General features: G+C 36.5%; 4 protein-coding genes across 5 annotated transcripts; 2 read left to right on the forward strand and 2 right to left on the reverse strand.

The window, feature by feature from the left end:
• Nucleotides 1–370: 370 nt before the first annotated feature.
• Nucleotides 371–4567, reverse strand: tgfb1b (transforming growth factor, beta 1b). Its single transcript, XM_084386733.1, has 8 exons — nt 4011–4567; nt 3422–3929; nt 2198–2464; nt 1602–1673; nt 1390–1525; nt 1130–1280; nt 934–1044; nt 371–853 (listed from the first exon to the last, which is right to left on the reverse strand). The coding sequence occupies exons 2-8, from the start codon at nt 3762–3764 to the stop codon at nt 806–808; spliced, it is 1128 nt and encodes a 375-aa protein (XP_084242859.1). The 5' UTR covers nt 3765–3929; nt 4011–4567; the 3' UTR covers nt 371–805.
• On the reverse strand, nt 3879–10024 carry b9d2 (B9 domain containing 2). Of its 2 annotated transcripts, XR_014625131.1 has the most exons (5): nt 9855–10009; nt 9300–9394; nt 8937–9062; nt 6600–6970; nt 3879–3986 (listed from the first exon to the last, which is right to left on the reverse strand). XR_014625131.1 is itself a non-coding variant. In XM_084386734.1 (4 exons), exons 2-4 carry the CDS (start codon nt 9385–9387, stop codon nt 6657–6659), a joined length of 528 nt encoding a protein of 175 aa, XP_084242860.1. In that variant the 5' UTR covers nt 9388–9394; nt 9855–10024; the 3' UTR covers nt 5136–6656. The 2 variants fall into 2 exon arrangements, 1 of the variants encoding a protein (XP_084242860.1); XM_084386734.1 differs by lacking the exon at nt 3879–3986 and having other exon boundaries at nt 5136–6970; nt 9855–10024.
• A 5468-nt stretch (nt 10025–15492) lies between these two features.
• Nucleotides 15493–16478, forward strand: LOC311276613 (odorant receptor 131-2-like; the record flags this gene model as incomplete). The annotated part of the gene is made up of 1 exon (XM_084386398.1): nt 15493–16478. Exon 1 carries the CDS (start codon nt 15507–15509, stop codon nt 16476–16478), a length of 972 nt encoding a protein of 323 aa, XP_084242524.1. The 5' UTR covers nt 15493–15506.
• Nucleotides 16479–23796: 7318 nt separating this feature from the next.
• On the forward strand, nt 23797–24771 carry LOC311277658 (odorant receptor 131-2-like; the record flags this gene model as incomplete). Its single annotated transcript, XM_084388027.1, has 1 exon — nt 23797–24771. One exon carries the CDS (start codon nt 23797–23799, stop codon nt 24769–24771), a length of 975 nt encoding a protein of 324 aa, XP_084244153.1.
• Between the last annotated feature and the right edge of the window lie 2624 nt (nt 24772–27395).

Raw genomic sequence — 27395 nt, forward strand, 5'->3', positions numbered from 1 at the left:
CAAATGTGGAGACGGGGAAAAACAGCTCAACATACATTAAAATAACATTGAAGGGTGATCACAATTATACAGCAATAAAGTTACACACCAACAGCTCTGGCTCTAAAAAAATTAATTTTACTATACATTTTAGCAACATTGCTTAGTTCTGGAGCTAATGATATTAAAGCAGTGTTTTAAAATGATTAATTACAAAACAAAAACAACTTTTAAAATAATGAAAAAATTATTTGCAAGCACATATTTAAAAACAAAGATGTTTTTTTCAATGCCAACAGCATAACTAAGCATAAATTGAGTCCAGGCATCAGAACAACGAGTTATATGCTTATTGTTGACCTGGAAGTACAGAATCTTCTGAAAACAGAGCTGAGAGAAATATAATTTTCCACTTTATTCAGTCTGTACAGTAAACACATGTCCAACAGTTTTCATTTGGAACATTTTATTCAGATGTTTCTGGGAAAAAAAGAGACAGGTGTTTTAATGTTAAATAAAACTATTTAAAACCTACACCTGAACTGTGGTGAAAATGTTCAGTCACAATATGATTCATCAGCTAAACAATATTAAACATTTTGAGCATCTTTATATCAAACAACGAATATGTCCACTTCAATGACAGCATGTAAAATGTTATTCACAACATAAATGTACAGTACAAAACAAGCAATACTGCAATATCTAAGTGTGATACAGTGTTGACAAGTTGAAAAAGAAAAGAAAAAAGAAAAGAACAGCAATAAAATAGTTCCCCTCAGAAAATACTGGACCTCAAGATCAGGACCAAACGGAAACGACACTTTCAGCAACACTTGCAGGCCTTCACAATCATATTTGACAGCTGTTCTACCTGAAAAAAGTTACATTGAGCATTAATTAGATTAAGTTTCTGTTGAGCACCGATGAAAGTGATCAAAATCCGATTCTGACCTTATGTAGGCGCCCCACATAGTAAAGGATGGTCAGTGGCTCTAGAACCTGAGGAACGCAGCAGGGTTGAGCAGATGCACCAGGATTATGATGCCTATACAGTGCAAGAACCTGTAGGCAAACAAAATCGGACCACATCAGACACATCATATCTAAACGCTCCAGTTATGAAACATCTGTTAGTCCTGATTGGTACCTGTGAGTACTTGTTTTCTGAAGTCCAGACGTAAGAGCAAGAGCCAGTGCAATAGTTGGCATTGTAACCAGAAGGTTCATGTATCCACTTCCAGCCCAGGTCTTTGCGGAAGTCAATGTACAGGCTCCTCACACAGCAGCCCTCAGACTTTCTGCATTAAGCATAAAGGTGACACACTGTGAGGCTTTTGATATAATACATAAACATTATATATAAAAGGAATGTCAGTTTTCTTTCATGCTGAATCATAAAAGGCTCACTCGGTACAAACTGCATCAGTTTGCCGTTTTCTGCGAGATTTTGGGCTGTGGCCGTCAGCAGGAAGAGACATTACCAAAATGTGGGGCATTGGCTCTGGTAAGGGGGCTTTGTCACCTCTTGATGATAAAGATAAACCTGCATACACAAATAGCAATATTAGCTTGTCCTTTCAACCTCAAGACATACAGGATTTGAATTTTAACTCACAAACCTGCTATTTTGAATTGAAAATCCTCAGTTTTACAATTACAGGCCACCTTCAACTGAAATCCTTGCTCCGGATCTATGAATCACATTTTAGAGAAAGTTTAATTTGTCATTGATACATTTTATTTCATGTAATAAACACTTTATGTATAAAACACAGTGTCCGTGTTTTCAGTAATATAAAAATAAACATTGTCAACATCAGACTTAAATAGAAAAAAATAGAAAAGTTTAGAATGTGACAGGTTTGCACGGTTTAGTTTGTAGCAGTGTTAATTTCAGCTTATTTATGTACTAACTGAATACATATATTTTGAATTAGCTTTTATTTTTATGATCAGATTACAAATCACGTGGTAACAAGTTTGTGTCCAAAAGCTTACTTCTTATAGTTATTAAATGTAGTAAATTAAAAAGTTGTTTAGACTATTTTAGTGGGAGATCCAAGGGTCTTTTGATGTGTTTTGCTAAATGAGCTACTTGGCACGCTATGTTAATTTTATGATTTTATTAGAAAATAGTTCTGCCAAACATGGGATTTATAGCTCTAAAATACAGCAATGTGTAGTGTAGCTTGTGGCAGGGAGCACTGATTCTTACCCGTTTTCTGCAGCCAGTCCTTTAAGGTCGACGTCACATCAAACGACACCCACTTGCCTTTCATTTGATTGGAAATGAAGCGTGAATTCAGGTAGCGAGCCTTTTCCATAGTGCCCTGGTACAGCTCCAATCTCTGCTCTGAATCAGGCATGTTAGTCTCCTTGATGCGCAAACGGAGCTCCACCTGGGAGATCATTGGGTTCGAACCCAATTTGTGCTTTATATCTGTGATGTTGAACCGTATCAACCGCTCTGTGTTATCCTTCTCTGGTGATTAGACAGACAGCAAAACTGATTGGAAACATGTCTGGAAATAAGTATGTATGTATGTTTTATATACAGTGCTAAAAGAAAAGTAGAGAACAAAAGATGTGTTTTATGAGAATGACAACAGGGCTCCATATGTACCAATAAAATAGCCATCCTGCACAACTGATATGTTGGTACTTTATAAAAGTAATCAGTTTACAAAATGCAATCAAAAGGTAATACTTGAATGATGACTCAAATTAATCATAATCATCTGAATAAACTAATACAAATACAATATATTGAATAATAGATCAAGGGATTTTGGAGCTGAGTGATACTTTTTTTTTTAATCTAAAAATAAAAAAAAACATATTACTGACCACAAATACATAAATGAAGAGTTCAGATGCAAAAGCCTCTAAGCGCCATCTGAAAATTTCTTCTAGAATGGTCATTTTTCTCAAGCTTGTATATTTAAGTTAAGTAATTTCACTTAAATGACAATAAATAGGTCAGGTAAGTGAAATAACTGAACTTAAATATACGAGCTTAATAAAAATGATCATTCTAGAAGAAAATTCCAGAAGGAACTCTTCAAATATATAATGTTTGTGAAAAGCATGGGAAACCTCAAAATGAGTGACTGCAACCAACACTAAAACATTCCCAAACCAGTATTGTCATAATAGACCAAATATGGATTTAAGACACAATAATAGATCAAGGGATGACTGGATCTGAGTGATACTGTAGTTTGCCAAGAAACATTAAATCCAGGATCTGAGTCACTTCATTAGCATTCTCTTAGCAGCCTTCCTTCCTGTTTGTGGTCAGATAATTTGCACACACCCTCAGCTCTCTGAGGAAATCGGCAGGCACATGGCATCTTAGGCTCTAACACTAAGAAAGGTAATGTAATAATAATTCAATAATCAACAGGCTAGACAATAGAGAAAGGACAGACCCACTCACCCGACCTCATTGTGAACTTGTGAACCTCTTTAGCATAGTATCCCTCCTCATTAGGATCTTCTATAGGCTGGTGTACAGGATCTGCCGCCTGCTCCTGGTTTAGCTCTACAGTGCTGTTATACACTGAGATCAGTTCTGCTGGGATGTTTTCTAACTCCTTTTCATCATCTACTTCTGGTTCCTTAGGCAGTCGTAGCTTGCTGAGTATCTGTCCTCTAATGGCTTCAATGCGCTTTCTCTTTATCAGTTCCAGGTCTAAAGGATTGCATGTTGATAATGCTTTGCTATAGTGCACAAATCCCAACAGGCACTGGAATGCTAGAAATAAGCTCTCCGCTCTCATGGTCAGCGTTGCTGGAATTTATCTTCAGTCTTTGAGTGTGGCGTGGCAATGGATGCTTACAGGATGGTTAAAGGGTCTCGAGCACTTCTAGATGTAATGGTGTCGTCACTTTAGCATTGCTACAGCATAAGCTGGTGTTGTCTTCTTCACTTCAAACCCAACGGCCTGAATCAGAAACCAAACATTACTGAGATGTGGATGCTGGCACAACACACAATGGATCTGGAAAAAACAAACAAAACTCACCAACGAAGTCAGAGGTCCAATGAACGTACACAATAGATGTCCTCACAAGCCACCATGCTTAATTTATAGTACATAGTTTCCACTCGATAACCTCAACGGTTTCTTGTGTCCCGCTCAACAGAAAAAAAACAAATACACGTATTTGAGCTTCAAAGTAACATCAGATATTTTCGCGTGCCATCCTCTTGTTCTGAACAGTTTGCTCTCAACTCAAGGAATGACAAAAGAGGAAAAGGAAGCAGCACAGTTTAACCAAATGACACAACACTTCCTTTTTAGCACAGTAGTTTCCCCTGAAGATTTACCCCGCACTGTGGACAATATGTGAGGCAAAGTGTTTAGTTCAACTCATGATGGCATTCACATGCCTGGAGTCAGCTGGCTATTGCCATCCACCCAACAAAGAATTAAACATTTAGAATGAAACAAGATGTTATGAATTCTTTCCTTAATTAAACAAGAATTCAGGATAGAATCCTTAACAACCCACTCATACTACATTAAAGCCTTCTTAGGCCTGTTCACACAAAGAACGAGAACTATAAAATACCTATAACAATAACCATAAGCATCTGCACCAAGGCACGATAACTTTCTATTTATTAAGTGTGCAGTGCAGTTATGACGTCTTTCAATTTATATGCTCAAGCTTTTAAAAGTCGGGTGGATTCTGATTCATAGTAAATTTTTCTTTTTTATTCATCAGCTGAAAAAAAAATCTGAAAGTGATTCCAATGATATCATTCCTCTATGTCATTATCGATACAGCTGTGGTGTGGACTTCCCTATTCTCATAGACTTAGAATGATTATCACTTTATACTATATACTTTAAGACCCGTTCACACCAAGAACGATAATTATAAAGATAATAACCATATTAGCATCCACACCAATGCATTAAAACTTTGTTTATAATTGCATGCCGCGCAAAATGCTGAAGTTCCTACAAATCGGGTTGGGGATTCTGATAGGTGGTCACTGTTTTTATCATTCAACAGCTGGAAAAAAAAATATTCTGAAAGTGAATCCATTCCAGTGATATTGTTCCTCTGTGTCATTATTGTTATAGTTGTAGTGTGAACTTTCATATTTTCATAGAATTAGAATGATTTTTTTTTTTATTCACATTTGTGAGAACAGGATATAACAGTCGGGTTGGACATCACACAAAAAAGCAACCAGGATAAAGTGAGTAGAGTTTACCTGGTCAGGTGATCCTCTCCATTGCAAAATCGAAAAACAAATGGGTATGATGTCATTTTTTTACACGATTTGGCCAAACAAAGGTGCTTGCCAGTGCAAACGTTCTGGAAAACTTCACGCTGAACTGCGATTGGTTCATGACAATTACGTAAAAGGTAGCTGTGCTCTGGGGCTCTACCTTCTTTCATGTGGAAATTCCGGTGTTGTGCTAAACTTTGATGGCAGTTATCGTGGCCTTTAGGCTACCGACAGCCTTTCTCATGTGTGAGTACACATGATTTTAAATACTTTTTTCAAAAGTATCCTTCATTTGTTTGTATGTAAATCATTTTTAATGAGTAAGAAACAAATGAGTGCACTTTTAAATAGGTTAGCTGGGTATGTTAAGGGAACCGTTAAATCGCACAACACAGAAAGTATGCTAGCACAGCAGTTTATCTGTTGAAATATCTTCCACAGCTTGTGTTTACAGAATGCAGACGCAATTCCCATAGAGGGTATCCTACTTTCAAACTTGAGAACTCTTCGAAGAAAGCAGATTTTAACAGCGAATTAGCAGAGCCACCAAATGATGACAACTGCACATTCCTCAGCGTAAAAAAAACCAACCCTCCCCCAGCTCTCTTTTTGTCTAAATAAAGAAACAGATTTTAGAGAGGAACTGATGAACTTCAGCATAAGCAGGACATGAAACAGTGCATTAAAATACTTCTAACAGCCAATGTTTCCATTTCTGAAACAGGATGGTGTCAACCGGTTTTCTTTTTTTAACTGTTTCCATGCCCATTCAGAGAACAAAGTTGTGTTTTTAAAAACCTTGAGTTGTCCTCAATTATACATGAAACATACAGTATGCACAAAAATGAGCTGTGATCTAACTTGCTATTTTGTCTTTTTTAGTCTCACTTAAAACAGTTAAAAACTCCAAACAGGAAATGAGCAAAATGTGACAGAGTTGTCTCTCACTATCTACGAAACACAGAGCCTGCTACAAAAAGCCTGTTACATAAAGATAAAAAACTAACAAACAAGAACTAGGCTATGCACATTTCTTTGAAAGGTCTTTCCCATCAAGCATTGATGATGAACGATTTAAAAATGTTTGATTCAGATTTGATTCACCTTTGAAAACTGCCAAATTTAATTGCATCAAAACAAAACACAATTCTATAAAACATACAAAGTGTACAAAAAATGTAGAAAAATGAAATTAAAAAAGTATTGTTTAAGATCCAAAGCGCAAAAACACATTATCAATCTGTAGACGTAAATCCATCCTTGCCATTTCACTCAACTCATTGTATTACATACTTAACTATTCACCTTTACATTCACACATTACATTATGTTAAAAACTCCTGTCCAATATAACAAAATATTTTACCTTCTTTTCAGTCCTCATATCTCTGATCTGAAATGTGTATCAGTCCACAGTCCATTCTCAGCTCTCCACACCATATCTGTCAAAGTGGCGTAGAATAACGCACAGCTCTAGTTCAACTGTGCCCATGCCAACCGTGTGGAGTCTGTATCGGTCTGCGCCACTGTAAATGAGATCTGGCGAGCGCAGTTGTGGTCCTCCTCCGACAAACATCTCGGCAAGCTGATCCTGCCAGGATCCCAGCGGTCGCCATGTAGCGCATTGCAGGCGATGCTGTCCTGGGCTTGATGGTACGTGGATATAACCATAACCATACAGCTGGCATCGCCCAAAAGAGTCCTGATGCCACACTTGGAGGTGAAGCTTTGGCCATCCTAGAAGTAGAAAACACATCCTATATATTAAATCATGTTTAAGTGGCACTAAAACATAATACAAATTAAAGGTCGATTAATCGGCATCGATAGCCGATTGCTGGAACAATCGGTTATTGGCAAAAATACAGTACAAGAGCGGCCTCTAGAGGTGGAATAACTGACGCCTCGTGCTGTTTGTTTTGACACGTGAGACAGACGTGAGCAGGACACTTCAGATGCGAATTTAAAACATTGACAATGAAACGGTGTACACAGTAAACTACAGCACATGCTTTCATATCATTATAAAGTAATTCATTTGTGGACTAGATGCTGCATTAGTGGAGAACAGCAGTATGTTTACAGTTGAGATTTCAGAGGACGCTAACATTAGTAGTACATCAAGCAGTTAAAACAATGTGACAAAAACGACGACCCAAATGTTTGATGTCATTATAGTTACCATCTATTTGCCTTAGTTTATGTCCAGCTGGTCACTTTTATGCATTCGTTAGCCAGCGAATTTGCATTTTTAATGCTAGTGACGTGAAAAAGCAAATTGATATGTTCATGCAGCCGACAGAAACATAAACAAATCAGAAACGCCGAACTTCAAACTCATCTATGCCACTTTGTTTATTCTTGAAGTGAATTTTTGCATGTTTGGTAATTAAACTGTTTTGGACCGCAGCGTGAATTGAGCGAGATGTATCCGGTGTGCGATATCTGTGAGTTGTCCTAGCCGCTACGCTTCGACCTCCATATTTTGTCATTTTGATTAGATAATCACCAAGTGTTCTAAAATAGAAGCAAATAAAGGGCCCTATTTTAACGGTCTGAAACGCAAGTATCAAGCGCGAAACGGAAGTAACTTTGTGGGCGGGTCTTGGGCGCTGTTGCTATTATACCGGCGGGATAAATGACACCCGACGCAAATCTAAAATGGGTTGGTCTGAAGTAGCTTCATTATTCATAGGTGTGGTTTGGGCGTAACGTGAAATAAACCAATCAGAGCGACATCTCACATTCCCTTTAACAGCAGGCACGCTTGTTCCATGGCGGTTTGCTATTATAACGGCGGATTTGCCAGGCGCGCGCCAGGAGCGGTTCACAGCCGAGGAGACCGACGTTCTCGTCAGGGCCGTAAAAGACAGAGAAGTGACATTGTATGTGGATGGGAGAAACCCAGCAAAATTAGCTTCGGTTAAACAGGCGTATAAAAATGTGGGTAAATGTGTAAGCTAGACTTATTCACATCTATTCACATCTTCATGGACACAACAATGATTTCCCTCGTGTGTTAATATTTTTCCTTGTAATAACGTATGGTTTTCTAAAAATGAGAACTGCTGCGTCTGTGTGTAGATGAGAGAAGCAAAGTGCATGCGCGTTGTGCACACGCTACATTGATTATGGCCAAGCATGCGCCCTTAAAATAGCATATGAATAACATGCGCAACGCGCCACTGACTTTAGACTAGGTTTTTCCTGATCTGTGGCGGAATTGTTTTCTAAACCTGCAAAATAGCACCAGGGAACGTTTGCGCCGGAACACGCCTCCTCTTTGCGCTGAACCGCCCCGGGGAGCGCAAATGCATTTCCTAGTTTACCGACGTGCATCTGTGGAGGGAAAAGTCCGCTGTGCGCGGGCGCAAAATAGGAATGATACATGCGTCGGTGTACAAAGTCAATTGCGCTGGGTGCAAGATAGGGCCCAAAGTGTGAGAGTATACATTCATATACATTAGGCTTGCTACGATAGTCAGTGTTACTGGCGTTCAGAAGCAACACCGGCTACATCACTTGCCCACCGGTGGCGCCGGTTTTGTTTTTCTGGTTAATAAAGTTTAGCACTATTTTAGTTTTCATTCAGTAAATCCATTTGAAAAACTATCAGTTGATTAATCGGTTATCGGCCAGTGCAGTCCAACCTAGTTATTGGTATTGGTAAAATCTACTATAGGTCGACCTCTAATACAAATACCTTGTAGGCCCTTAGTAGTGTAGTGCAAATCAATGGGATGGCTCCAGTATGCCATGTCCCCTGTTTGAGGCATGTCCACTTGAGTTTGACCTTCCTTCAGACCAGCAAGAAGCCTCCATGCTCCTCCTGAATGGCACAAAGTGAAAACGTTTTTGTAGTTTATATTATTATTAGTTTAACTTTATATATTATATAGGCTAAAGTTTGGCACATCAAATAAGCATTAAAACAATCTTTACACCTTTAAAAAATGTAAGGAAAACACAATAATTGTCTATAAGATCAGTGTTTTTTGGTACAGCTAGTGTAAACTTCAGTTTTTAACACAGTATAAAATAGTAAAAAATAAAACAAATAAGACACCTGTGTGTACACCCCATTTGCAGAAGAGGCTGTTCTGTGGGAAACCCGTGGCCCCAATGATCTGCCCAATTATATGCAATTCTGCCATAAGAGTCCTGAAATTACATTATGCAGTATGTTGGTTATCACATGCATCTGTTCAAATGGTCATATAACCAATTTCATACACTGCATTAGCATATTCCACTATAATATTAGAATATATTTTCTGTTTAATTGTTCTTTTTTGCTCCAACATATATTCACTATTTCTGTTTACATATTTGTGCTTATTTTATACTGTATCGATAAACTTTGCTTTATAAACATCTATAATAATCTCGGCTATAAATACACCTTTAGACTGTTACAGGTTGTTTAGGTGCACCAAAACATGTTTATATACAAGTTTTTGTTTTTAGTTAAGTCTTGCTACAGATATCTATCCATCTTGTAACTAGGGTAAAACTAGCTGAACAGCTAACGTTAGCTAACTAGCAACCTGACTATCTACGCTCCTTTTCCAGTTCCACAACGCCATAAACAAAGCAGACTAGTTATAATTAGCACGCGTACCACGATTTACACAATCACCCCAATCATTCATTGATCAGCAAAGCTGGTAAGATTGTAAAGCGAGCATTAATATTAATCCAGTAAGCGTTTGTTCACTGTTTACGGCGCCTTCAGGCTTGATTTGATTTGCTTAGCAACCCACTTCCTCGTGTTCTGTGTTTTCATTTGACAAGGTTAGTTACTGCCATCTTGCGGCGTGCATGAGCTTGCGTTACATTGCAAGCAAAGAGGAGGAGAGACTATTGCATACCTGTCAACCCTCCCGTTTTTCCCGGGATTCTCCCGTATTTTACATTGCTATCCCGCTATCATCCCGTTTAAATATTTTCCCGTATTTCTCCCGTATTTTTAATCTTTCTATAAATTATTTTTTTTTAAATCCCAATGGGCGCAAACCAGTTAAGCGGAAATCCAGCCCTGCTGCTAATTTCATTGGTTAAGGTTATGACGGGTAGGTTTAGAGATCAGTGTTTGGTGGTTTGGTGTAGGCAATCAGTACTGTGATTCACATGACCAATAAAATCTTTAGAATCGGCTGCAGGGCGGGATTTCCGCTGAAGTAGTTTGGGGGGAAAAATCGCGCGAAGAAGAACAGCAGCATCCGAGGATGGACGAACATGAGAGAGATGGCATTAACACACGCAATTATGTCAAAATGTCCGTTTTGTCGAGTATCCTCATAAGAGCAGTCTTAAATTAGTTAAAGTCGTAAATGAATGCAAAGAGTTGTGAGAGAATTAGGCGCGTGTGAGATCCGTGTCTCTGTCAGCGGCTGGTTTTAAAGAGACAGTAGCCAATAAAGCTTTCTGTCAGTAAAGTTAATCAAAGAACAACGGTAACAGAGAAAAACACTCACTGCTCTTGACTAAAGATCTTTTTTTACTTTAATAAGGATAATCTATGTACAATTTAAAATGTATGCAGTGCAAACTGTTTGATAACTTCAATTTCTTTATTTTTTTCCTACCTGTTAGACAAATATTTAAAATATACTGTCTTTATGTTTTTCTACATTAGTTTGGACGTTAATTGTGAAATTATTACCTTATAAAATATGTTAAAAAGTATGTTTTGTTTAGTGGCGATTAATCGTGATTAATTAATTAAGTTAATTGGTGCAATCGATAAAAATAAATAAAGAAACATGAATAAGTCTTATTTCTGTTTATTTTAACAGAATATTATGTATTTATTTATGTTAATATCTGCGCAATTAATGTGTATTTAGCCTGCCTGCCTCTGCCCGCCCCTGGCAGAATATTATTTTTTGTGTTTATTTAAAATTAACCAAATCTGATATTATTTTAATCTCCAATATGTTATTTAACAGTTGAGATAGTTCTTTAATGCTTCGCTACCTAGCAGAAGACACTAGCTGGGTTTAAATCCCAGTTGTGCAGGTGGGGCATGTTGTCACACTGCGTTACAATGTGCCCCTATTAGAAATATGCTATTATATCCTATTGTATACTTTTATTAATTCTATTGAGAAAACATGAGAAAAAGGTGAATAAAGACTGAGAGTCAATGTTCAGAAATTACTAATTATTTATTTGCTTTGACCTATGTTGTATAGCTGCGTTTTCCTGTGTTCGTAGTCAAAACTCAAAAATGAGTTTATATTTAATTATTTAAAAATGGCATTATTTTATATGAAAAAGTTAATAATTGTATTTTATTTAGAAAATATTTTAGTTTGTCTTGTATAGATTTTTTATTAGATCATCAGATAACATTTAAGCTGTCATATGGTCATGTTACAATGTGCCCCACACATGTTACAATGTACCCCACCTATGGGGCATGTTGTCACATTTCACTTCCATTCTTTCGGGGTATATCAAGAAAAAAGTATATGCTGTATTGATAAAACAAAACCACATAATTGTACTAGACATGTGGGAAATTAATGTAAAAAAAAAAAAAAAAATACTCTGAACCATAAGTAGATTTACACAAACTGAGAAAGTCAAAAAGCGTTACTTTGTGCCCCGCTCTCCCCTACGCTTATCTTTCAAAAACTGAAACATCACTTCTTCACAAAAAATATTTCATAAGGCGATTTATCCTCTATAGCCGGTGTATTGGTTTGTTTGTTTTTTATTGCTATATTTATGTCACATTAAAACAGTATTGAATTTTTACCATGCCTCCATCTGTTGCTTTTGCTACTTTTCAAATTGCCTTTACTTTTCGAACGTTATGATAATCTAAACAAATAGTAAAATAATACATATTTTTGAAAGCATAAACCATTTTACTAATTGTCTGAAAATGGCTTTCAGTTTTTACACAACTAATCAAAAACTGTGTGAAATATTCAATGGTGTGTGTGGATACATAAAATATATATAAAAGCTCCACTGAAGTTCTATTCAATTACAGCCAATGCTCGATTTGCTTGAAATTAAAATAGGCCTAAACTTCTGTATACTTAAGAAGTAATGCACTCTATATGCATGTAGCTATTCATATGCTATGTTCTTTGTTTATTTATTTTAGTATAATAGTTTTTTATCTTTTAACCATGATAGATCATATTTATGTTTATGGAAACTTTGTAATTAGCTCTTTACATTTTTATATTCTTAGACAAATGGAGAGTAAGTTTCATCAGCATGTCTGTCACTACATGCCAACTTCTTAGAATATCCCCTTAAGATTTTGTGTTTATTTTATACTTTAATGTTTACATAGCACACTCCATAATAAGGGCACACATCTAGAGGACAGCATGTGCCAAACATAAGGTTTTCTTCTCCCTGTGGCCCAAAGTAACCTCCTCAGGTAGACATCAACACCACATTTCATACCCCCAGAGACCTATTTTGTACAAACACATAGGCCTATACTAAATATTTAATGTGCTTTATAATGGAAACGCAAGGGACTGTTTGCAAGTATTCTGATGTAACCCTCAAGACTGACAGGATGTGATTGAGGGTTCAGATAAACACAGTAAGTGCATATCCTATTTTAATGCACATAATCAAATAAATAAATAAGAGACTTTTTTCCCCCCTTTTACACAGCAGGTGGGAATCCACACTTTGCTTCTACTTCTACTACTACTACTAATTATAATAGTAGGATATTAGGAGATTATTTTTTATATGAAAGTAAAGAAGTAGCACAAAATTATATTATTTTACCTGTAGGCTATATTGTCTTTTAACTGTATATACAAAATATTCGGCCAAGCAACAAAACTAGCACTGCAACAATTTTACGTAATATTAATACAGTGCTTTAGTCCTCTGAAGTTATTTTCACTAGATGGTAAATGAAGGTGCGTTCACGCCATGTTGAAATTTTCGTACAGCGGCTATTTGCACTAAGTGAAAATATTTTCTTAGCGACAGATGCTGTTTAAAGGGGCTATATGTAGTTTTCAGCGGCCTCTAGCGGTGATGTTTCAGATTGCAACCAATACAAAGCGGAGGTTTCTCCATAATTCAAAAGCCCTGCCGATGTTGATCCGTGTTTTCGTCCGAAGTTGATCCGATTCACATTTGGCCTGACGAGATAAAACCTTTTTTTGTTTTTTATCATTATGTGGAGTTTGTGCTGGAGTCTGTGTTGTGCTGTGAGCAGGTCGTTTCTTAGTGTTAGCAGACTCCATGTCATATGTTGAAGTGTCGTCGCTGTTGAGTGCAAAGTCAGTAGACGAGGCGAGAGGCTCAGGAGCGCGCATGCAGGTCTCAGTCACGTCACTGGATTTCGCGGCAAATCCGACCCCGAGCCTTCACATAGAAATAGGAATACTTGCTTTCAGAGGTAATAGCAAAACCCGCCAAGTGGATCATTTTAATGTGAGATTACAACTCCTTCACACACAGGCAATAAAAAAAGGATTCATTTTAGTAGAAAAACTACATATAGTCCCTTTAAGTACAAATAGCGATTGCTGCTATTTACACTAAGTTTTAATAGCAACAGATTATATTTACACTAAGTTTTAATAGCAATAGATTATATTTACACTATGTGAAAACAGCAGCATTTTCTTAGCGATATGCTATTTACACTAAGTGAAAATAGCGATATACACAATATAATAATAGCGTTAGGCCTATTTCCTTTGCTATAAGTGTAAATAGTATTGGAAGATATTTATACTTAGCCTATAAATAGTGACAGATGCTTTTTACGACTCAGTGTTGTTGTACATTAAACTGTATGCAATAATAACACAGAATGTAAATTATTGTCTATTCAAATTATTAAATGGACGCCGCCTTATTGGGACAATAAAGCCCTACCTACACCTAACCCTAACTGATAAAAACGTTATTATTAAACACACGTTAGACACTTTATTTCCATATATTTTTCGAATATTTTATTTGTTTTTATTGAAAATAAATGCCTTTACAATCTGATATGTGATGGGAAAAGGGACATCGAGTTTGGACAAAAGGCGGATTCGAACTCGGGTCGATTTGCATCAAAACTTTCGGCCACGCCTTACACCAACATTATCGCTACTGTCCACAATTTATCATCTTCCTTAATTTTGTCTGGCCAGACATCAGTGGGCGGAGTTACTGTAAATAGCCTCTGCAAACAAGGCGGTCTATTTGCACTTTTACACACTCCGCCAGTTTCAATGGCTCGTTCTTACATACTAGAGCATATACACACATGCACACTCTTTAAAAACGGTGCTTTTAATCTACTGACAAACTTAAAGACGTAAATTACATTTGTACTGTATGTATTAGAAATGAAAGAGATATAGTGTATACTGAATGTCAGCTTGCTTATTTTGCTCATGATAAGTATTTAATGTAATACATTAAAACTTTATTCACATTTAATACAAACAAGAAACTAATGCTTCTACCACAGGTCGAGAGCTGTCGTTAACCACACAACTTTGCGATGCTGTTTGCGAATGTTCAGTGGAATTATGGTTTCGGGAAACATGGAACTATGGTGATAATAACAATGGAACTTGTGACCATATTGGCTAACATTGCTTTGAAACGCACCCCTGATCTGCCATTCACCACTATAAACTTAGACGACTTTGCATGGACAATATCAAATCGCTGAATCCCATGATTGACCAAGTATCCCAGAGAGCAGTGTAATAACGAATAATGATTTAAACACTCCATTAAAACTCTTTAAACCGTTAATACACAAATTGAAGGAGATATTAAATATATTAATTTCATTAACTGACCATCTGTCCACACAATCAACTTTTCCCAACTGTAAGATCAGAGAAATCTTTTGCCTAACTGTGTTTTTAAAAATAGTTAGTACAGAGTCTGAGGTAAATGCACAGACTGTCTTATAGCTTTAAGAATTAAAGACATATTTCCACACAAACGCACAAGGAAACATAAACCACTGGGATTTGCTCAACTTGATGCTGTTAGTCAGGCACTTAATGTTGAAATACACTCCAAGTGTTACTGTTGTTGTTGTTGTTGTTGTTTTCACAAACCAAACCACTGGGATTCCATACGTAGTTCATGACCTATGCTTTACACTGATATTTAAAGTGTGATGGTCTCTGATCATTCTCTGTACCTTCAGCAACATAGGTGACACAAGCCTGGAGATTTGCAGTTACAGTACAAAGACTTTATAGATCACAGTATTATTCAGTGTTTTATAACAGCATTTTTGGTATTTTGTATGCTCCTGAATATGTCTAATTTGAACGATTCTAAATCTAACATCACTCTGACTATATCACTGGTGGATCGAGATTTGAAAACGTTTTTGTCTGTGTCCTCATGTGTTATTTTCCTGTATGTCAATGGAGTCATGATCTTCACTTTGAGGAAAAAGGCTGTTTTTCAGGAGACATCTCGCTACATTTTGTTTGGTCACATGCTTTGGGTGGATACGCTCAATCTTCTAATGAGTGTAGTGTTGTTTGTGTGTGCTGTTTGTAGGCTTTTTGTTATGAAAATTGCCTGCCTCATCCTTCTCGTTGCTGCAACAGCTCTCTATCAGGTCTCTACATTAAATCTGGCTTTGATGTCACTGGAGAGGTATGTGGCCATCTGCATCCCTCTCAGACATGCAGAAATCACCACCTACGGAAGAACTAACATGGCCATTGGTGTTATTTGGATGTTAAGCTGGATTCAATCAGTGTCTGAGATTATTATCTTTTATTCCAATGATACAAACATAGCAATGGATTTGTTCTGCTCAAGAACTACTCTCTTCAGACTGCAGATATATAAGAAACTTGACATAGCTTTTACGTGCATATTTTTTGTCGTAGTGACTTTTGTTATTATATTCACTTATGCCTCTATAGCTGCTGTGGCTAAAACAGCCTCCTGTGATAAAATGTCTGCCAAAAAAGCCAACAAGACTGTTCTGTTGCATCTAATACAGCTGGGTCTCTGTGCTGCATCCATTTTAATTGGAGTTATCCAAGAAGTCATTTATATTTATACTAACTATATAACTTCAATGAATGTGATGTATTTTTGCTTTGTAGTGTTTATGATTTTTCCAAGATGTCTAAGTCCTCTAATATATGGCATGAGAGACCAGGCCTTTAGATATTTATTTAAATACTACTTCACATTTGGTCTCAAAAGGAAAAACAGTTGTAATACAGAGATACATTTAGCAGGAGGAGGCTGAAAAGTCATTGTAAAAACCTATTGAAATATTATCTACAAGGCTTTAATAGATAATGTTATTTCATTATTAATATACAAAAGGAAATTTCTCTTAAATTGCAAAATATGAACTTGTGTCTTTATACAATGAGATTTTGGAGATGAACCTCACAAAAATAGCTGACCTTTGGCAAAACATGCAACCATGTATTTAACAAACATTTTTTGGCAGTAACCACAGATATGAGAAGGTGTTTTGCAAGGGTTGTTTTATTTGTCCATGTTTTGCACTCTTTCCAGCCACATGACAAACATAATTACAGTTACCATATGGTTCATTTTATTTAGTCATATACTGTTTTATGGAACGTGACATCAAAATGTACTTGAAAATGAAACAATGAGAAAAATAAATTATTACTGACTGCTTAATTTCTTTGTTGCTAACATGATTATGTAGATTATGTAGATACATACATACAGTGCCCTCCACAATTAATGGCACCCCTGGTAAATATGATCAAAACTGGCTGTAAAAAATAAATCTGCATCGTTTATCCTTTTGATCTTTCATTCAAAAAATTTGCAAAATTCTAACCTTTCATTTAAGTAAAAGAATTGAATGTGGGGGGGAAATCACATTATGAAATAAATGTTTTTTCTCCAAAACACGCTGGCCACAATTATTGGCACCCTTTTATTAAATACTTTTTGCAATCTCCTTTTGACAAGATACCAGCTCTGAGTCTTCTTCTATAATGCCTGATGAGTTTGGGGAACACCTGACAAGAGATCAGAGATCATTCCTCCATACAGAATCTCTCCAGATCCTTCAGATTCCCAGATCCATGTTGGTGCTTCTTCTCTTCAGTTCAGCCCACTCATCAGGTCAGGGGACTGAGACGGTCATGGCAGAAGCTTCATTTTGTGCTCCGCAACAAATTTTTGTGTTGATTTTGATGTTTGTTTTGGATCGTTGTCCTGATGGAAGATCCAACCACGGCCCATTATAAGATTTCTAGCAGAAGGCGTCAGGTTTTGATTTTTTATCTGTTGATATTTGATAGAATCCACGATGCCATGTATCTGAACAAGAAATCCAGGACCTCCAGCAGAAAAATATGCCCACAACATTAAAGATCCAACAGTATATTAAATTGTACACATGGGGTACTTTTTATCCTTGGGTTTACCAAACCCATCTAGTGTGTTTGCTGCCAAAAAGCTATTTTTTTAGTCTCAGCTGACCACAGAACCCTGTGCCGTTTGAAGTTCCAGTCATGTCTGACAATTAAATTTGCTGGAGTTTGTTTCTGGAGGAGCGAGGAGGATTTTTCTTGAAACCCTCCCAAACAACATGTGGGGATGTAGGTTTTTTTTGTGGCTTTCTGACCCTAAGACTCAACTAATCTCTGCAATTCTCCATCTGTGATCCTTGAAGAGTCTTTGGCCACTCAAACTTTCATCCTCGCCGTGCATTAACCTCCTGAGTCCCTGCGACCTCAGGACATTACATTTTTGCCTCTTGACACAATGATAGTCAAATTTGTAAATCTTAGACATGTTGGCCACATTTAGGGACACTGCCCACACCATCTTGTGGTGATATCACAACATTACACCAATGTCAGTGAGAAGAAAATGACCCTAACCCTAACCCTAAATCTTCGACACCAGTTCCCGAAAGAAAAATGACCCAGGTAAAAAATCTATTCAAATTATATGAATGAAACAAATGTATTTATGTACAATACTGTCTCTATCATCATATGGGGATTAAAATTTGACATATTTTAGTAATAGTAGCACTCTAGGACATCAGTAAATGTGAAGCACTCGTTTGAGGACATTGGGACTATATTACGTTATCCCCTTAACTGTCACCGTCCCACAGGTATATATTGCCCATATATATTTAGAACAATAATATCTTAGTAAAAACCTAAAGTAATATTGACAAACTATATATCATTTGAAAGCTTACAATCTCTAGTTTTCATATTTGGTGGCTGTTTTTTTCAAATAAATTACAGAAAAGCAGTAATTTATCAATTTGCAACAATAATATTTCATATTCATTAGGCGTGTTTAGGCCTTTATTTTGAAATAGAAATAAACATGAAAAATCATGAAAGATTGGTAGAAACCTCAGTTTGTTTTCATGCCAAGAGTTCAAAAGATAACACCGATTAAATGTTATGAGAAAAAAAGGTCTGAAAATGTTTAGAATATAAAGAAAAATATTATGGATTCTGCGGCAGCGAGCTATAACGCACATATGTGCTCTTTTTATGTTTATTAGAGGTTGAAATCAAATCAAATACTGCCAAAACACCCATACTATTTCTGAATAGGATGTATACTTCATAAATTGTATGAAATTATGGAAAGACATGGTTCAGATCACTCAAAACATATGAAAATGGAGACGCCCTTATATGGTCAGTAAGGAAGCTGGCTGTCCATCTAGTGAAAAAGTTTGTTACTGCGCCCAAATAAAATCTTACTGAAAGCTCATTTTTTGAGATATCAACCTAAAATTTGGAAGACAACTTGTTTAGATGTTTGGCTTTAATTTTCTAGCAGTTTTAGAGTAAAATATATTTTATAATATATATATTTTATATAAAATAATAAATAATTATATTTTTACATTCTATATTTTCATGAACTCAAACTTATAACTTTGTTTTTTTCTGTTTCACTTTCATAATTTATTTCACTTCTACAATAATCTGGCAAATGTCTTCTTAAAAACGAGACCAACCATATGTCTATATTCCAAAGCATTCTTGAATTACAACCATTTAAGTTTGTTTTTTGATTGCTTTTTGAGGACATCATATGGTAAATCATAGACCCACTGTCCTCACATGAGGACATAATTTTCTGCAAAAACTACTTCCTGTACAAAAACAAATTTTAGTTATTATACTTATTAGGTCCTACTTATCCCAAATAGCAAGAACAATTATAAAATGCACACCAGGCAAACTCTCAGGTCTCAGGACAGTATAGACACACGTCCTCTTCCTGGCAGATTCGTAACATCTTTAGTTGATTGGAACTTCTTAATTATTGCCCTGATGGTCAAAATGGGGATTTTCAATTCTTTAGCTATTGTCTTACAGCCACTTTCTATTTTGTGATGGTCAACAATCTTTTGCTACGCATCAGAACTATATTCTGTGGTTTTACTCATTGTGATGGATGATTAAGGGGATTTGGCCTTTGTGTTTCCTCATATTTAAACTCCTGTGAAACACGAAGTCATAGCTGGACAGTTTCATGTTCCTAGTCACCCTGGTGTACTAAAAAAGGTAAATATTAATGGGAATATACTTCAGAGATATTTTACTCGTAAAAAATTCTAGGGGTGCCAATAATTGTGGCCAATGTGTTTTGGAGAAAAACATTTATTTCATAATGTGATTTCCCCCCACTTTCAATTCTTTTACTTCAATGAAAGGTTAGAATTTTGCACATTTTTTGAATGAAAGATCAAAAGGATAAACGATGCAGATTTATTTTTTACAGCCAGTTTTGATCATATTTACCAGGGGTGCCATTAATTGTGGAGGGCACTGTATGTCTCTCATTTGATCATAAAAAAAATTATGTAAACTGTTGCATGTGTATGCGTGCACATGATCTGGAAAGCAGACTGTGAGTGTTTTTGTTTGTTTGTTTGCATTAAAAAATACATTCAAAGCGATTTCTGCGCAAAACTCAGTGGTCATCATCAGCTTGTGAGTCATTACTTTATTTTTTGAGTCAGTACTGCGGCTCCCTATACACAGTATGCGTGATCGCGAATTGGAAAGTGAAAGTAGAAAGCGAGCATGTGTTCAAAAGCGAATTCAAATACCCTGCATACGCATATTGATAGTGGCTCCCTGATGCCACATGAAGCTAGAACTTTCCCTATCCGATCTTTTTTTCCCTCGTTCTAAAATAAATTCAAATAAATAAGTGCACACAGGAAAACACTGAAACCGACTCAAAACAATGTAGTATACATTCCAGACCAGAATGTGGCGCTGTAATTCTGCCACAGAGATACAATAAAAACAGAGAAGAAGACTTGGAGCATGAGCGTAAAAACCAGGCGGGTAATCCATCGACCGGAAGTTGAAGCCGGCCGCGTGCCGCCATCTTGTAGCAGAACTTCACTTGCGTTAGCATTCCATTGACTCCCATTCATTTTGGCGTCACTTTGACAGCGAATAACTTTACATCTGAGGCGTTTAAAGACTCCAGTTGTCCATTATTTATTTCTAAAGAAACACGACAATGTATAAAGGGCTCCATTACCTTCTATGTTACATTATGGCCCCGTAGAAACAGTTTTTGTAAAAATAGGCTAACGATTGCGTCATAACCACTCGACTCTGTCGCACAGTAGAGAAATTACCGTACAGACAGGAGGAGAAGCTCGCAGGCAATCGGGGGGACGTCAAGGGAGAAGCCCTGGCGTTACATTTTAAAATAAATACTATACAAAATAATTAATCAGAATACTTACTCCTGCTTACTCACACCAAAGAACTCTTTGCTCAAGCTCGCCGTCTCTGCAAGATTAACGTTGGCAGTTTGCACGCACAGCTACTAGAAGATTTACATCTGTCAGACAGGTTGCTCACGTCATCAAGCTTAGTTTGAGTCGGTTTGAGTCTGCGCATCAGGAATGGAAGTGCTAAAAAATCGCTAAAAATGGGCTTCACTTGTCTCAATTGAGTTCCAATGAGATGGCTCTGTCCACTTCTTATACTGTCTATGGTAAAAACCTTGTGCGCTGTATACAATAATAATTGCAGTAGCTTTTTCTTCTTCTTCTTCTTCTTCTTTTTTTTTTTTTTTTTACCAAGAACTTTATTGAACAACCATAAATGGCCTGGTACAAAATATGAATTGTCTTAATCAGACAACAGACATCTGACTAGGGTCGACACGTGGGGTGATGACATCATCGTTTCACAAAATATACGGATTTGCTGGAGGCCTACATATGAAAACGCAAGGGTGTTGTTTTCAGATTTATCCACTTTGGGATCTGGTTTAAAAAAGATTGCGGTTTCAGGCTCCCAAAACGCCGGATCCGTCAGGACGAAACGCCAATATGATACAAAAAAATTACGTATAGGCCTACAGCTAAACGCGTCTCCGTGTGGACAAGGCCTCAATTTAATTCTAGCTTTATTCTGTGTTGTCTTTGTGTTTCAAAGCTCTCACGGTTCCTTCACTATGGATTTGAAAAACAGTAGGTGAAAAGTATCCGGATGACCTACTTCCTCCGAGATTCTGAAGTGCGGATTCGATGGACACTTAACTATCCCATGAGGCCACAGGAGAGGATTTGTGAATGGCAGTGAATGGAAGCAACTGATGCTAGTAGGTCACATGACAGTAACAACATGGAAGATTTAGTTCGTACGAATTTAATTTTACTACCCATATCATATTATATAGTCGTGAAGTAAATTCAAATTCTACTCAGACAGTATGTGATTTCAGACGCACTGTGTATGACTGAGTGAAGCGGCGTCTCAAACTAAAAAATGTAGGGCGGGACTTGATTTTGTCCATCAGGAATTGACTGGATCATTGTATCATTGTGGTTTGCTGTTGATGTGATCTCATATGAGTGACATGGTTGTCCCGCCCTTACGCCAAAAACACATCATCAGAGAAGAGATGACATGCATTGCAAAAGGAAGGGGAAATTATTTCGAAAATGTAAATGACAAATAATTTATAATACTGCAATATTCCATTAAAAAAACTAGAATCATCTTTTTTGATTTCATGGTGACTTTAAGGTTGTTTTGCCCAAAGCCGTCAAACTGACATCATCAGAGAAGGAACACCATTCCAGAGGGAAAGCAAATTTCAGATTTTGATTAAAGATTATGAAGACAAACAAATATTGGATTCATTTGCATGGATTAATTGTTCACTAAAAGATTATTAATGTGCACTAACAATGGATATCGTGTCCATTTTGATTACATGCAGACTTTAAAAGTTCAATTAGCAGTAATTTACAGAGCTTAAAGTTCACCCACAAATGAAAATTATCACATGATTTACTCACCCTCAAGACATCCTAAGTGTATATGACTAACGTCTTTCAGACGAACACAATCAGAGATATATTTAAAAATATCCTGGCTCTTCCAAGCTTTATAATGGGAGTGAATGGGGGGCGATATTTTGTAGCCCAAACAAATGCACCCATCCATCATAAAAGTAATCCATACATCTCCAGGGGTTTAATAAAGGCATTCTGAAGCGAAGCGATGCGTTTGTGTAAGAAAAATATAATTTTGTAAAACTTTATTAGCTATAATAACTAGCTTCGAACCAGGGCCGGATTATCCATAGACGGGACTGGGCGAGTGCCCTGGGGCACCAGCCAATAGGGGGGCACCCAGGGCCGAATTATTCAATGGGCATTATGGGGCCCAAGCGAGCGGAAGAAAAAAAAATCCTTGTTTTTTTACATTTCTGATAACAGAACGTATATTTGCACTAAGTGCCTGTCTTTTTGGCTAAAAGATGCCCGCCACTAAATATCTACAGTGGTAGGGCGTGAGGGGCTTGAAAGTAGCCTTTTGCCGAACTCGCTCTTCTTCTTTTCCCAACACATATGAGATGTAAAATGTATAGCCTAACATAAAGGTCTCTAGCGTTATATTTTGCCAACGAACTAAAATCGAAACCGTGATATGGCTTTGTGCCTTTATAAAACAGCACAAGACTTTAAGTAAGTAGCCTATATAGCCATTCTGTTTGTGCTGCGTGATTTAAAGAAAAGTGCGTACTTTGCTTTCATGATCAGCATGGTGATCTGGTGTTTTCTCCAAAATAAAAGCTCAAGGGTTTATTTCTTGCAAGTGAAGAACTATACTATAGTGTAATGTAAAATACACTTTTGAAATATTAATTTTCATTTATACAGTACATTTATAGGCTATATGGATTTTACATCATAGGAATAATTATGTAAATTGCCTCTGAATTCTTAATCCGGCCCTGCTTCCAACAAACCTCCCAGGGAGGTTTTGCCAAATTACAAGGTAAACAAAGTAAACACACACAGACCTCCCCCCACCCCCCACATACACGAAACAACCACTGGGATTCAACACGTACTTAACATAATAATGAATTTAACAATATTTAAAGTGTGACACTCTGATCTTTCTCACTCTGTGCCATCAACAGCACACAAGCCTGGAGATTTGTACACAATCCAAGGACATTGTAGATTGCAGTATTAGTCAGTGTGCTATACCAGCATCTGAGGTTAACATCTTCATGTTTTATTTTTTCTGAATATGTCTGCTTTTAATGGTTCTACATCTAACCTCACTCAGAGTCCATTCCTGGTAGATCAAGATGCACCGGTGAAAACATTCCTGTGTGTGACCACATGTGTTATTTTCCTTTATGTCAATGGAGTCATGATCTTCACCTTGAGGAAAAAGACTGTTTTTCAGGAGACATCTCGCTACATTTTGTTTGGTCACATGCTTTGGGTCGATACGCTCAATCTCTTTATGAGTGTAGTGTTGTTTGTGTGTGCTGTAAGCAGGATTTTTATTTTGAAAAATGTCTGTATCATTCTTCTTGCGGCTGCACAATCCCTCTATCAGATTGCCGTACTAAATCTGGCTTTGATGTCACTGGAGAGGTATGTGGCCATCTGCATCCCTCTCAGACATGCAGAAATCACCAGTTACAAAAGAACTAACATGGCCATTGGTGTTATTTGGATGATGGGTTTGATTCAGTGCTTGTCTGAGATTATTATCTTCTATTCCATTGATACAACAAACACAGTGATGAATTTGTTCTGCTCAAGAACTACTCTCTTCAGACTGCAGATATATAAGAAACTTGAAATAGCTTTTACATGTGTATTTTTTGTCGTAGTGACTTTTGTTATTATATTCACTTATGCCTCTATAGCTGCTGTGGCTAAAACAGCCTCTTGTGATAAAATGTCTGCCAAAAAAGCCAACAAGACTGTTCTGTTGCATCTAATACAGTTGGGTCTCTGTGCTGCATCAATCTTAGTTGGAGTTATCCAAGAAGTCATTTATGTTTATACTAACTATATGACATCATTACATGTAATGTATTTTTGCTTTGTAGTGTTTATGATTTTCCCCAAATGTCTAAGTTCTCTTATATATGGCCTGAGAGACCAGGCCTTTAGCTCTTTATTTAAATACTACTTCATATTTGGTCTCAAAAAGCAAAATAGATGTAATACAGCGATAGGAGGAGGAAAAATAGATACTAACTGATAGGGGGGAGAAAAAACTATGTAAATGTTATCTAAAAGGCTTTAGTTGATAATATTCTTTCATTATTAAGATACAAAAATAGATTTCTCTTAAAGTTTAAAATATGAGATTGTGTATGATGTGAGATCAACCACACAAAAATAACTGACTTATGGAAAAGCATGTATCACATTAAACCACACTTGTCACAATGTTTGCCAGTGTAGTAACCACAAATATGGGATGTAAAATGTTTTTTTGTCCATTTAATCTTATGACAACTGCTTTTATCACACTGTCAATAATTTACAATAGATACAATTTGAGACTTTAAGCCTCTAATCCTTCTGGAAATCTATACAAACAGACTAATATGTGCAACAGCTAAAGCATGTAGCATTATGTCAGATAATTTGTTCATAAACAAAAACTCATATGATGTGTTTGGGTAATTTTTTACAGCTTTTCCTTTTATTGTATAAATTCTAGAGTTGATTATTGCTCAGTGGTCTGTAACAGTACAGTTTTGAATTCATATTTTGCAGTTTTCTCTTGTCCAAGCGTCTTATAGAGTTTATCCATAGGCTACTGTTTGACATGACTGCTCTGTCCTTTCCAATGCATCTGTGCAATCTATTTGTCTATCAGTTAAATTGATCAATTCATCTTTTTAAATGGCCCTATGATTTGTTTTTATTAAAATTATTTGTAGAGGTGGACATACTGTATTGTGATTTCATCAAGACCCTGCATATAGGCTATACACACATGCATACTGATAAATGTATTAAAATATATATATATATATTTAACCTTGTTGAATGTAAGAATTTATGACATTCTCTGATAATGCTCAGCTGAGATGTAATTTGTTGATGTTGTTTACCAATGTACAGGAACTTGTATATCAGCATAGCAGACATCTTTGTTCTATTATTGAGGTCTGTTTTCGAATCCATGCTCTGGGTTTGTTTGGCTATGTCTGTTTAGCTTAGAAGCTTCAAGTCTGACGTGAGTTTGTATATTCATCTCGTTTCGTCTTGTGTTTCTATAATGCATCACATAGCGGACATTACAGAATACATCTTCTGAATTTCTATTGTATATCGTTCCTTGACTACAAAATATGTGTAGCCCTGAAGGGTAGGCCTATATAGACAGTCTTCGTTAATACACTTAACTCACATACATCATGTTTCTGTCACAGAATTAAAAAATGAAAAGTAATTGTGACCTTTTTATCTCACAATACTGCTTTGCCTTGATCTCTTTATGAGTTCACTGTTGTCTGTATCTGCTGTAGGATTAATATTATGAAAAATGCTCTCTCTGTCAGGGCTCATCCCTCTCAGATAGATAGATGGATAGATAGATAGATAGAATGTTTTATCTAAGGCTATTTTCATGGCAAAAATTCCATTACAAAAATACAAATATCATATAAATACCATAAAACCAAGCAAACAAACACACCAAATCATATTATACAAAAACATTTTAATTAACATTTAAAGAGATAAAAAAATCCAAAACCTTTTCAGGTATAATCTTACTAAATAAGTCCTTAAGTGAAATAACTTCATAAAAGAGCATTCTACTTGTATTATACCCAGGACAGTCCAATAAAATATGTTTAACAGAGAGGGGAATCTTACAAAAAATGCATAAAGTTTAAGCAAAAAAGCATGAGTCAAACTTGTATGACCTATATGAAATCTGGTGAATACCACTTGATCAGATCTAGTTTTAAGAGTGATTAAAAGTCTGTTTGAAATTTCCGGATGAATCTCATATAGCTTATTATTCTTGCACGTGCTCCACTCCTCTTGCCACTTATCTAATATATACTGATTAATAAAAGGTCTAATATCTGAGGGAGGAATTTGACATTCACTAACTTCCTGATTAAGAGCTTCTTTAGCAGCTGCATCAGCTCGCTCATTTCCTGAAAGTCCAACATGGCCTGGAACCCAGCAGAAGATAATACTGAAGAACTGATTCTGTAGATAATCCACTTTGGTTAAGATGCAGTCCACTAAAGGATGAACAAGTTTTAAAGTGTCCATTGCTTGAAGGCAAGATTTAGAGTCTGTAAAAATTATAGAATCCTTTTGTTGTGTTTTTTCAATTTGTTCCAAAGCTAAAAGCAAAGCACGTGCTTCAGCAGAGAAAATTGAGCACTGTTTTGGAATACGGATTCGATAACTTCGATGTCCAGTCACCATTGCCGCTGTTACACCATTTTCCACTTTCAAACCATCTGTAAATATAGGTGAGTGAAAAGGGAATTGATTTCTTTTGTCCAAATATTGGATCTCTCTCAGACATGCAGAAATCACCAGAAGAACTAACATGGCCATTGGTGTTATTTGGATGATGGGTTTGATTCAGTGCTTAATTGTCTGAGTTGATTATTTCCATTGACACTACAAAGACAGCAATGCCTTTATTCTGCTCAAGAAATACTCTTTTCAGACTGCAGATATATAAGAATCTGGATTTAGCCTTCACTTGTGTATTTTTTGTGTTAGTGTGTTTTGTTTTTATCTTTACTTATGCCTCTATAGCTGCTGTGGCTAAAACAGCCTCTTGTTAAGGCATCAGCCAAAAAAGCCACCAGGACTGTTCTGTTGCATCTAATACAG

The sequence above is a fragment of the Rutilus rutilus genome (assembly GCF_951802725.1).
Source record: "Rutilus rutilus genome assembly, chromosome: 18".
Classification (NCBI taxonomy): Eukaryota; Metazoa; Chordata; class Actinopteri; order Cypriniformes; family Leuciscidae; genus Rutilus; species Rutilus rutilus.

What these genes read in the sequence shown, in the direction of transcription:
- tgfb1b (XM_084386733.1), bottom strand. Translation starts at nt 3,764, where the DNA reads ATGAGAGCGGAGAGCTTATTTCTAGCATTCCAGTGCCTGTTGGGATTT. An exon ending in CAAGTTCACAATGAGGTCGG is followed by an intron (nt 2,465 to 3,421) that starts GTGAGTGGGTCT and finishes TCTAATCACCAG; the next exon opens with AGAAGGATAACACAGAGCGG. An exon ending in TTTTCAATTCAAAATAGCAG is followed by an intron (nt 1,526 to 1,601) that starts GTTTGTGAGTTA and finishes TTGTGTATGCAG; the next exon opens with GTTTATCTTTATCATCAAGA.
- b9d2 (XM_084386734.1), bottom strand. Translation starts at nt 9,387, where the DNA reads ATGGCAGAATTGCATATAATTGGGCAGATCATTGGGGCCACGGGTTTC. An exon ending in CAAATGGGGTGTACACACAG is followed by an intron (nt 9,063 to 9,299) that starts GTGTCTTATTTG and finishes TGTGCCATTCAG; the next exon opens with GAGGAGCATGGAGGCTTCTT. An exon ending in CACTACTAAGGGCCTACAAG is followed by an intron (nt 6,971 to 8,936) that starts GTATTTGTATTA and finishes TTCTACTTCTAG; the next exon opens with GATGGCCAAAGCTTCACCTC.